Genomic DNA, 12,941 nt, shown 5'->3' on the forward strand with positions numbered 1-12,941 from the left:
GTTTCCAAAATTTCTAATCTAAGAAAAAAAAACTGTCAAATGGTTTTGTACTCAAATTCTGCTTAGCTTCTAAATAGTCTGTCACGGTGAAGGAATTTCCCCTGTGGCGATTAAGAGGGGCTCAACAGCACGATATGTGGTATTATCACCATTAGTTTTTGCAAATTACTTCATCTTCCTGTGCTTAGTAAACAAGCTTTATTGTTAGGCTATTATTAGGTATATTGTTTTTTAAATGATATCAATGGCTCAGTCTTAAAACAAATAAAATACTTGTTCATTTGTTAAATGCAAAACACAGAAGGGCAATGAGGCGCAATAAGAGGCGCAGGTTTTTATCAGCTGAGACGCTTTTGTTGCATCTGGTTACTATAGCCCCGTTTCCACCAAGCAGTACGGTACAGTTGAGTTCCCTGTGAAAAGTTGTGGATGGTACCAATGGAACCGTTTCTTACTCCCATTTTTGGTCCCCCCTCTGTTGGGGTACCTAGCACACAGATCTCGTACTAAAAGGTGGAGCTGTGAACACTGCAGTCTGTTGGTTGGTCAATAGAGGACGTTCACTCTGCTCAGGGCTGAGTTGTGGCTGGTTTTGAGGCTCATGTAACCACTGTTCATACCGTGGAGAGTTTTATTAGAAAACTGTAACTATAAAATGAAAAGATGCTTTGCTGCCTCTTGCAGCAGCTGTAGTAGGAAAAAAATAACTTAATTCACTGGGCTGACTGCTGCCGACTTTTAAGGTGTTACTCACTGCACAAGTTGACGACATGAATCAGTCAACACACCTTCAATTTCACTGTGACAACTCGTTCTGTGGACATAAACGAGGTGTAGACTCTCTGTGTCACCAGTAATGAGGAAATACTGGAGTGGAGTGCTGGACGGAGCAGTGAGTGACAACAACCACATTTAAGGGTACTGTTTGAAGTGGAAACACTAGGGTCTAGGTACCATGTCTGAAGGGTTACTTTTGGTTCCAAAGGTACCATATCCAAAGTGTTTGGTGCAAATGGGGCTTAAGATACAGAATATCTGCGAAAGTAAAAATGACGGTTGGTCTTTGTGGTATTTGCCCTGCTCCACCTCCACTGTGATTGGGCGGCCAGGTAAAAATTGACATTGACAAGCGGCTGCAGTGTTTCAGCAATCATAAAAAAAGATCAGAGCAAAATAGATGCAGAGTGTCTCATCATGCTGCTGGTATTTGTAGCAAATAGTGTAAAAACGCCCATGACAAAGTTTGATTATCTGCTATTTTTTATAGCATTCTGTGATAATAACTTGAATATCTTTGGGTTTTTGTGTGTTGGTCAGACAAAGCAAGACATTTGCTCTCTTATAGAGCAAAAGATTTACGTTTATCAAGAAAGTTATCGCCAGATGAATCAGTAATGAAAATCCTTCTGAGTTGCAGCTTTACAGCTCACATTGTTTAGATTATTTTTTGAGCTCTCCGTCTTGACACTCTGTGACACAGGTAATTCTTAGCTGCTTAATAGATGATTTGCTGCCTCATTCACTTCTGCAGTAAAGATGCCTGGAGACGCTTTTCAGTCTTCAGGGACTTATTTTCTCTGCAGCAACAAAACTTACACAAGCAGATACTTCTTTAAGTTAACTTGGCAAAAGCAACACTTGAAGGTCTGACAGACTCTAAAAGATGGTCTCCTTTGTTAAGCTGTAAATACAAATATCCTTGAGCAACAATGCGTCATGTTTCATTTTGATTACAAGTTGATTCAGTTTGGCTCAAGATCCAATTAACCTTTCAACATATCTCCAAACACTTCTCCACTGTTGCCTTTAAATATACTGGTTTTGTGTTTGGAACTCGTGACTTGCATTTGTGTGGCCATAAAGACTGAACATCCCCATGCATGTGTTTCCTTAATTGAGCATTTTGCCGATGTATGATACGCTAATTAAACAGAAAGAGCACTATAATTAAATTCATTTTCTTTACGTCTACAGTCAAAGCAGACAAGATAAGTCTTTGTCTCTGCAACTCTTTGAAAGTTAATTAGTGAGTCAGCTCTCTCGCCGCCACACTTGTTGCTTTATCTTTGTAATGAGGCCAATCCAAACAAAAATCAAGTGGGACATTGGCTGCAGTAAAAAAGACTCCTCACAGGAATGCAAATCTAAAACTGAAGATTTTTGTTTTTATGATATATTCTCTCAAATTTTACACTTACTTTAAACCATATTTTGGTATTTGGTACCTCTAATGTGGAGATATGGCCTCTAGCTGGTGAAAGGAAGTTTCCACCTAATTGCACAGCAGCATATAGGGTGTGTGTGTGTTGATGTGAAAGTCTCTGTGTTTAGTGTAGATATAGATCGCAGCAGAAGTTCAGATGAAATTCTGTGCCAGCCGTTTTCCTTTCCTGGAACAAATTGTTACCTGACCGGTACAGACTGTGAAAAATACCTTGGATGTGTTTTATTGCACCTTTGATATCCTGACATTAAGTCCCCTGTTGTCTTGAATACAGATGTGGGATACAAGAGTTTTTCTGTTGACAATAGAAAATCAATACAGAAAAAAAAAGTCTGGTTTGCCCAGATGACACAAACAAAATAATGAGCTTTGAATAAGTAATTTGGGGATATACGCTTACTTGCTTTCTTTCCAAGTCTTGTCTTCATGGTGAGGTTTTGGGTAAAACACACACACACTTAAAACCACAGCTCGTCAGTTTGCACTGGTGGACCTTTGGATTAGGGTGTCGCAATGTGTTGGTATTAATGATAACCACGATATTTAAAAAGTAAATACACACAAACAAATGATAATATTGTGTAAATGCTCCTCTTAATTTTTTTCCTGCTTTATTCCCCTCCCCCAACGCCATCTGGTTGCTTTATCATTATCCATTCAGTTTAATTGCTCTTTTTGTATGCTATAAATTTTTTTAATTCTTGATAGATATAGCACTATTGTTATTATGAACTTTAGTGGCAATGATAATCCTGTAGTGAAAATTTGTTATCGTGCCAGACAAACCCAGCTAAGCATAAAGCCTCTTTCACGTACATATGAGAGCACACCTCTCTGCCCTTCCATGTGCCTGTATGGAAAGCCTTAAGGCAGAGAGAGAGCACACCTCTCTGCCCTTTCATGTGCCTGTATGGAAAGCCTTAAAACAGAGAGAGCACACCTCTCTGCCCTTCCATGTGCCTGCATGGAAAGCCTTAAGGCAGAGAGAGCACACCTCTCTGCCCTTCCATGTGTCTGCATGGAAAGCCTTAAGGCAGAGAGAGCACACCTCTCTGCCCTTCCATGTGCCTGCATGGAAAGCCTTAAGACAGAGACAGCACACCTCTCTGCCCTTCCATGTGCCTGCATGGAAAGCCTTAAGGCAGAGAGAGCATACCTCTCTGCCCTTCCCTGGCTAACCATTTCCCCCTTTTTCCAGTCTCTATGCTAAGCTAAGCTAACCGTTTCTTGGCTTTAGCTTCATATTTAGCATACAGATATGAGAGTGTTATCAAACTTTAGTTTTCAGCAAGAAAATGAATAAGCATGTTTCACAAAATGTTATATGGATTATGTATGACATCATGGAGTTGATAGGCAGCTGATTAATTGCATAAATGCAGGAAAGGAAAACCTCCTCGTAGACATTATGCACGTTTGATTGGTTGCTGTTCAGTAGCTGCTCGTCAAATGCTGTCTGTCATTTAAAGCAACAACAACAGCATCTAAAATATCAGACGAAATGTTCTCTGATATGTAGTTGATTAATGGTATGGTCTTAAAGCTGTGGTTGGTAACTTTTCTAAATATTATAATATTTTATCGTATTTGCTGAAACCGTCATTACATCCACACAGGGCAGGCAGTAGCTCAGTCCATAGGAGCTTGGCTTGGGAACCGTAAGGTCGCCAGTTCAAGTCTCCATCTGGACCAAATATGGAGCATGGACTGGTAGCTGGAGAGGTGCCAGTTCGCCTTCTGGGCACTGCTGAGGTGCCCCTAGGCAAGGCACCAAACCCCCAACTAGCTAGGGCACCAGTCCATGGGCGTGTGTATTTTGGGCCTGTTTGTATATGGCAACAGAGTGAAAAAAAATTAATTCGCTCTCAGGGATCAATAAAGTGTATCTTCTTTTTTGTCTTCAGTAGTATATGAGACCAGTAATCTGTGAAAACAATTGTTTCTCTGCCTCTTGGTATGAAAAAGTTTGTGACCCAGACGCCGTGTTGGAAATAGTCGAACCAAAACCGACCATCAGCCAGAGCAAACTTTCTCATTTTACAGCCTCACTGTGCACTCACATATGTTTCTGAGAACATCTGAAGCGAGGAATTGGCAAAGCAGTAACAGAATCTTGATTTATATTTGATCAGCACTGCCTAGTTTGACAGTTCAACTGCAGTTCATGAGCAGTGATTGACATGGTTGACAGCTGCATTAGAGACTCCTTAGCTCTGACTGGTTGTTTTCGTTTGGCACAGTAGATTCTTGCTAATGCCACTGAAAGCACCATGAGGAGACAGAGGGAAGTGACCTGAACTGGAGCTTTAAGCATGTTTTCGGGCACTAAAAACTGGCTTTCATACTGACATGAAAGTAGCTGCACATGAGGAGAAAAATAATTCTAACACCTGGTGTAATTGCAGATCATTTGCAGTGATGTACAATTCTGTTACTGTGACAGAAAATTATGTTCATAATTTCTGACTTTTAAAAAACACCGGACACTGTCTTCTCTTCAGGCGTCTAAAAAACCTTCAAATGAAACAATTAGAGAAGGAAATATCTCTTTGGCTGAACTCAGCGCCTGTCCACACTGAGGCTGTTAGCTGTGATGAGGACTCAGAGGTAGACACTTCCTCATTTTAAGGGGTCACAAATCCGAAAGTTTGTGAGGCATTGTGGTAGACTAACAAAGGATGAAAAACGACGTCAGGCTTCTTTTAAAAGAAAGCACTGCAGAGGCAGCTTCTGTTCCCCATTCATCAGCTGTTTTCTATGTTCTTGGTTTTGACTTATCTCTTTCTCTCGACCACGTTCCCTTGAAGATGCGACTTCTGTGTGGTGCTCAAACCATTTGTTTAAATGTTTGATTATAAACGCATGAATGCCATCGCTCAATTGGTAAATTGACCTGATCGGGCTGCTTTTAATGCAGCCTGAAATGCTTCTGCAGCAAAGTAGTTTGTAATGTTCAGTCCTGGAGGGGATAATCACTTGTTTCCACTCCAACTCCAGCACACCGATTGTTGCATCATAAGTTATTAGCTTGCTGGTAAAAACTTTGAAGTAATCTTTCAGAAGTATTTGTATGCTGCAGGGTCGCTGCAAGTGAATATATTGTTGTGGTCGGGCGGGAACCTCATAAATCCAGGTTGGGTCAAGTTTTTTATTCAGCTGAAGCACCAGATGCTCCTCTGTGGGTTTAGACGCTTTCGGGTTTGTGGGAAACCTGTCAAAATAAACTCAAAATTTCACTGATGCTGAGGCTGTTTTTCTCTGTTCCTGACATGTTGACATTTTGTGTGTGTTCAGATGAGTTCAAGGGCCACTCGCTGCTTCAAGCCGCTCGCGAAGCTGACATGGCCAAGGCTAAGAAGACCTTGGCGCTTGAGATCATCAACTTCAAACACCCGCACACACATGAGACTGCGCTGGTGAGACGAACACGCATGCTTTACTGCACACACAGATTCCAACCATGCTGCGGAGATGCTGAGATGTTGTGTGTGTCTGTCTGTGTTTTAGCATTGTGCAGTTGCATCGCCGCACCCCAAGAGGAAACAGGTGACGGAGCTGCTGTTGAGGAAAGGCGCCAACGTAAATGAGAAGAATAAAGAGTGAGTGTGTTTTCATCTGCTCATAAACACAGAGAGAGATCATTATTATATTTGTATGCAATATTCAAGCTGATATCATAACTTTTGGACTGAAGCTGCCAACAGGTGGTATTTTATACTTTACACAACAAAGTCAAACACGATATGAACATGTTTTTATGAAGGTTTATTTAATGTGAAACAGCAACTGCAGAAATTATAGCAGAGTGAGTCATGATCTTGTTGAACCACCTGCCAAGTTAGAAACCACAGTTTGGCTTTTCAGTATGACATCGACAATCACCAGAGATTTAAAGCTAGTGTAAAACAATTCAGTAAACAGTACAAAATTATGAGAATTGTTGTCCTTCATCCAGACGCCTAGAACTGTCTGTCATTTATCAGGGGTGTAAATCACCAGTTTCATCATGATACGATATGATATCGATTTGCTGGACAGTGATACGATATTGCCGATATTACAAAGTCCGCCATGCTACGATTTCGATTTGATGCGATTCAGGGGCCTGCGACTGATATGAAACGATGTTATCTACCCATTTAACACAGTTTGTTGCAGAAGAAGCTGCCACCACTTTCTTTTTTGCTTTTGGCCATAAAACATAAAAACAACAGATAAATAATGTCAATAATTGTAACCGCTTACATGCAGTGAAGTTTACTTTAAACTAGTCTCTATATACATTCACTGAATGTAGAGTCTGTTGGCAAACCCCGGAGATCGTGCCTCCGGAAGAAGAGCAGAAGAGCCCTGGTTTCTGGTGCTAGACTGTTTGTAGTCTGCGTGATATTGACCAATCACGTTTGAGCCGGCTGCAGTTGTTGCTAGGTTAAACGCTTCGTGTGGTGAACTAACGAGGCGGAACATAATTGGCGTCACTGCAAACTCTGAATCCATCGCAATGGTTCAGCATATTTACTTATATATAAACGGAAGTCGGAAACAGAAATTCGCCTCCTCAAACCGGAATGCCAAAAAATCGGGGGTCTGCCCCCAGAGGCTGTATCGCCATCTGCCGGAAATCAGACGCGAAATACAGCCGATGGGTTCCGAGAATTACTTTAAACTGACTACACTGACATGCATAAAACAGCATATGGGATAAGTTAACCTTCAGGGCTTTCTGTTATTTTAAGCCAAACCATCATCTGTTTCCTAAAACTTCAGGACTATCTGGCTTAAAACCTTGAAGGCAAACAGCCATAAAACATGAATTAACAACAACATGGTTTAACAAAAGTATCAAATTCAGCTCAGTAATAACTGTCAAGGTTCATAGACATGTCAATTGTTTTTTGCTAGACATTATTAGCTTAAGCATGTTTACATTGCATAAATTAGCCTAGCAGCTAGCAGACTTTTTTCCTTTGCTCACAGCTTAACAAATTACGTAATGTTATTATCTTTGTTTAACTTGGCCTGCATACACGTTTTTTCGGCTGAACATTGTTGAAACAGAGCAGCTAACGGCAGGTAACATTACGTCATGTTTTATTTCGTAACACCTTTGTTTACATATGCCATGTGCTTGTCGGTTGATCCCTTTTGTCTCTGAAATCCAAATATTTCCACACTGCTGATATATTCCTGAGTAAACAACGTTATCCACATCGTCTTTCTCTTGGCTGCTTGCCGCCTGCCTGCTGCCGTTGGCCAGTGAAAAAAGACTTTCAAAATAAATACACATTCTAAAGATGACGGTATGGATCAGTGTTTTCACTTTGCATCGATGACAATGGATTGTTGATCATTGAATTGATATATCGATGCAGATCGATGGATCGTTACACCCCTATCATTTCCAAAACATGACAAACTGATGTTTAAAGATGCTCTTCTTTCCATTGACTGCAACAGTTTACATGACGATTGAATTCAAAATATTGTCAAAAATCTGATTGGTAGATACAGTTATGAAATTTACCACACTACCTCAAACATGACTGAAATTTTGTCCTTTTTGTCATGAAAATTTGAGATTTATTTAGCGAGAATTTGCTGTTGTTTTTTTTTACTATACTGTTAAGGCTTGGTTGGTATCTATTTTTTCATATCTGAGTACCCTCCTGACATTGTATCCCTTGCTTCCTTACACAGAACTACGACTAGCTTAATTGCTTTATTAACTTAACAGAAACAAAAAACAACTCTCCAGAACCATGTTAACCTTGTTACTGGCTTAGTTTGGTTGCAAAAAAAAACTTAATTCACCGACTGAGATGGGAAAGTGTGCCGTTTCTCCCTGCCGTCTCTCTGCCATTGCTGGCTGGCTACAATCCTGTAACGTTATCCCCACCACTTGCAGTCATTTCTCAGCTTACATGCTGCCTGTTCCACCTCCTGACCTCTTGTTAAGCATGATGTGTACAACAATTCTTCCTAAATACCGCCTGACTGTCTGAGTTTGATAGACAGAGGAGCATTTGTATTTTTGACTGTATTGGAAATTAAACTGTCTGGATTTCTAAATACCTTGGTATACCATATTACAATGATACCACCCAAGCCTAGTGCTGTTGAAACTAAAACATTTTGATGCACTGCACTCTGGATTGTTTGTGTAGGACAGTGTGAAGTTGCTGTGTAGCAAGTGTGGTGTAAGTTGAGTGAAACGTGGGAGGAGATAAGTTTAATTAGTTTTACAGTTTTTGAGAAAAACAGAGTGATGTACTTTATAATTACTGCCAGGCTCTGCTAAACTGGGGCTTTATTTTGATGAAGCTGCTAAGTCGTAGCAGTTTTAAACTTTAGACAGTTGCTGTATTGCTGCCATCAGGACTATTGAACTTTGGCAAAGTCAAGCCAATGTTGAACAAACACCTTCATCTCCTCCTTTTCTCTCCTGTCTCTGTAGTTTCATGACTCCTCTCCATGTGGCGGCAGAACGTGCTCATAATGACATCATGGAGGTGCTACAGAAACACGGTGCCAAGGTAAACCACAATAGATATATTACCCTCAAAATTTGGACACAAATTTCCTGCACTTCTCCTTTTTCCAAGATAATCCATCCACCTGACATGTGTTGCATATCAAGATGCTGAATAAACAGCATCAGAACTACACAGGTGTGCCTTGGGGTGGTCACAATAAAAGACCAGTCCAAAATGTGCAGTTTGATCACACCACATGAAGTCACAGACACCGTTTACACGTACACAGTGATTTTGATAAACGGAGACATCTTCCTTCGTTTGTGCCCTTCGTTTACACGCAAACGGAGATTTCTCCTCTGAAAACGAGTCTTTCTAAAAACTCTGGCCAGAGTGGAGATTTTGGAAAACTCCGCGTTGCGCGTTTGCATGTAAACTGAGATAAACGGAGATAAACGGAGTTATAGGCAGCCGACGTCACAGTATGCGCCAGAACTTGCGCCTGTGTCAAAAGTGCGACCTATGTTGCTATGGTGACAATGGATACATGGAAGGCTTGAGCTTCTCGTTACACTGCCACCTACAGGTTTGGCATGCTCTTGTGTATATATACACGGGTAAGTGTAAACGAAGATCTTTTTGAAAACGGAGACGGTGAAATGTCCGTTTATGAAAATAGCCGGCCAAGTGTAAACGGCCTCACAGATGTCCAGAGTTTTGAGGGAGTGTGCCATTGGCATGCTGACAGCAGGAATGTCCACCAGAACTGTTGCCAGTGAACTTAATGTTCATTTCGCGACCATAAGACATCTCAATGTCGTCTCCCTGAATTTGGCAGTACATTCAACCATCCTCACAATTGCAGAAATGGGCTATAATGACAAACTGCTGTCAGGTCAAGACCCTGGTGAGGACGATGTGCGTGCAGATGAGCTTTCTTGAGATGAGTTTCTGCAGAAATTCTTAAGTTATGCTAACCATTTGTCACATCAGCTGTTTGTTTGGCTGATATCAGACAATCTTTCAGGTGAAGACGCTGGATGTGGAGGTCCTGAGCTGGTGTAGCTACTCTTGATCTGCGGTTGGATGTACTGCCCAATTCAGTGAAATGGTGTTGTAGATGACTTATGGTCATTAAATGAACATTCAGTTCATGAGCAGCAGCTCTGGTGGACATTCCTGCAGTCAGCATGCCAATGGCACACTTCCTCAAAATTTGGGACATCTGTGTCTTTGTGTTTTGTTTGATAAAACTGCACATGTTAGAGGGTCCTTATATTGTGACCACCCCAAAGCTCACCTGTTTAGTGATGATATTGTTTAATCAGTATCTTGATATGCCACATGTCCTTCAGGTGGATGGATTATCTTGGAAAAGGAGAAGTTCTCAGTTGAGATCAGTATATCTACTGAGTGCGTTTAAGTCTTGGATCTTTTTTGTCCTGTATATTTATTTATCTCTTTACTTGTTCTTCAATCCTTGTAAAATGTATGCTTTATAATTATATCTCTCCTATCTGCACATAAATTATTATCATAAATGTATTTACTTTGCATTCTCCTTTTCATCTCCATGTACAGTTCTTATCAAAAATATTTATAGAATTTAATCAAAGTAGATTTAATGTTGCTCCTCTGACAAAGATCAACAAAAAAAGTGAACAGATCTCTACAAAGTGATCTGAATTCACTGCAAATATAAAACACAAAATCTTTAAAGAAGTGAAGCATAATAGAGAAAAATGTAACTGAAAGACCTTTAAAGAATCATAATACAAAGGTTTTTGTGTTTATAGGTGAACGCCCTGGACACGCTGGGTCAGACGGCGTTGCACCGCGCGGCTATGGCAGGCCACCTACAGACCTGCAGGCTGTTGCTAGGATACGGGGCAGACGCCTCGCTGGTGTCACTGCAGGGCTTCACTGCTGCTCAAATGGGAAATGAAGCTGTTCAGCAAATACTCAACGGTATGCCACCCTTTGTGCGTGTGGGTGGCTGGGTGCGCAGATGTGTAGGTGCTGTGTTTTGGTTGCTATGCACCGGCTAGCAACAGAGGGATTAGCTGGGATTGTTTTTTTGAAAGGTCGGTATTGATACTTTCCGACTGAAGGTGCACACAGAGTGCCGGTGCAGTGTGTGTGAGTGAGTCAACTCGTCTGTTCAGGGGTAGAGGAAACTGAACTGAACAGGTGTTTATAAAACAAAGAGACTTCAAGAAGTTACAGCACCCAGCCAAACAGTAGTCTGAACTACTAAAAATAATTTTAACCACAGCATTGAAATGTAATGTAAACATCAATAGGAAAAGTCCCTTCCAGAGAAACGGTAGTTGCTGTGAACAGTTAGTTGTACGTTGTGCTGTACGGTGGTGGCAGGAGATTGATGACTCACCCTCTCCTGTCAGTCATTGTCAAGGTGTAAATCAGCGCAGTTGACTTTAGAAATCTGGTCATTTAACACCATTTTTAGCAGGAAATGCAGTTTAGTAATTTGACATTTTTAGATGCAAGATGAAGCTGTCCACAAACTGACGTCCATGTGGGTGAAGTGAATTTTAACTACTCAGTACCAGGAGTGACATCCTGGATTTGATTGTAGCTGCGGATGTGCTTGATCTCATCTTCTGTCCTCGGCACCGCCCATTTGCAGAGGATGAATTTGCTGTCATGATCATTTGTGGCTTTAACTAATAATTTCTGCATTTTTGATATATGTTTCTCCTGCTGCTCTGTAGAGAACGTCCCGGTGAGAAACTCAGATGTGGACTACAGACTTCTGGAAGCTGCTAAAGCCGGAGACCTGGATACAGTCAAGGTAGTGTGGTTGTAATCTAACACATTTTGTAACTAACAGCTGACATTGTGTCATGGCTTGAAGGTTTTTAGTTACATGAATATATATAACATTAGATATTGTATATGGTATCTCCCAACCTTCAGACCAGTCTGTCAGTTCAACAATGTGGTAATTGGTGAAAGCTTTATGTCCAAATACCTGCAAAGAGCTAAAGGCCTTTGCACATTGAGTCCGTTCTTTTCGTTCAAAATTGTTGCACGTCTAACAATAAATATGACCTTACATTGTGTCAAACACATTTGCACACTGAGTTTGAAACATTCGTCCATCATTAACATTTTCACAACAGGTTCGATTTTCTGCGTTTTTCGCATCCGTCAGAGCCTTTAGAGACGTTTGACCAAGAAGTCTTGTTCATCCAGTTGTATGCTCAGTAATTTCCCCTTCTGACCTGTCTATACTTGCTGCCGGTCTATCGCTGCCTGGATCCCAACCAGCACTTTAAATACCAAAGTCAAACAATAACACAAACTATCTAACCAGTGAAGGCAGTGTTAGATCAGCAACTCCCATGTTCAGTTAGGTAAAATGACCGTTTTTGTCAGTGGAGCCTGGCTTTAAAGAGAGCCTAGAGAAGTTTCAATTCAAGTTCAGTCCTCGTCAGAAAGACCTAACAGTTTGGGAGGTACTGAGCATATGACCGGACAAATGAGACTTTTATTATACTGAAGGAGTTGTGTGCATTTATGAACAGATGTTTTGATAAGTTTTGTTTTTGCCTCAATAAAACTCAATACAAACTGCAGGTGCTCTTGAAGAAAAGGGTCAGCACATGGGAATAACAAATGCACTTGAGGCACTAATGTGTGGAGCAGATACAAATGCACTCGAATTAAGTTATAAAACTTTTATTTAAAAAACATGGCTGTTCGACGTCTACGTCAGGGTGCAGGTCTTTCACCTCGTCAAGAATGTTCTCCGTTTTTGAAGTCTTCGTTCACCAGAGGCATGTGAGAAAAACAAATTTTAAGTGAGTAATTGATACTCAAATTGTTATTTGAGGGGTTAAGTATTCCTTTCAAGGGTTAAATGATAAACAGTTCATTCCCCTCCAAGCAATCAATGTTGATTTAACTTGAAAAAAATGGAATTGGACATTGAAAAAAGGACAACTGAGGTCAGTAGCCTTTGTATGTGTAATGACACCAATCCTGGGAAGCAATTTGTTCTGAGGGAGCAGAAATCTTTATTAATTGCCTCATTACAGTTTAGAGATAATGTGGAAATCTGTATCAGCGGCGTGATTGAACACGGACCGAAGTTTTTAATCCCCAAATTGCCTGACGTGTCAGTCCACAGGTTGTATAAACACCTGTTGAGCCCAGTTTAAGAAAACATGATAAACACATGAGCCCATTGTCCCTAAATCTGTAAAACCTAATTGTTT

The 12,941-nt window shown here is 40.8% G+C and overlaps 1 protein-coding gene across 3 annotated transcripts in view; it reads left to right on the plus strand.

The window, feature by feature from the left end:
• Nucleotides 1-12,941, plus strand: part of LOC117269967 (poly [ADP-ribose] polymerase tankyrase-1) — a 155,452-nt gene that overhangs the window by 95,470 nt on the left and 47,041 nt on the right. For all 3 annotated transcript variants that reach the window (XM_033647344.2, XM_033647343.2, XM_033647345.2), the window contains 5 exons: nt 5,519-5,640; nt 5,732-5,823; nt 8,679-8,757; nt 10,494-10,665; nt 11,433-11,512. In XM_033647344.2, coding sequence (XP_033503235.2) covers nt 5,519-5,640; nt 5,732-5,823; nt 8,679-8,757; nt 10,494-10,665; nt 11,433-11,512 — 545 coding nt within the window. The remainder of the gene's footprint in view (nt 1-5,518; nt 5,641-5,731; nt 5,824-8,678; nt 8,758-10,493; nt 10,666-11,432; nt 11,513-12,941) is intronic.

The sequence above is a fragment of the Epinephelus lanceolatus genome, chromosome 19 (assembly GCF_041903045.1).
Source record: "Epinephelus lanceolatus isolate andai-2023 chromosome 19, ASM4190304v1, whole genome shotgun sequence".
NCBI classification, from domain to species: Eukaryota; Metazoa; Chordata; class Actinopteri; order Perciformes; family Serranidae; genus Epinephelus; species Epinephelus lanceolatus.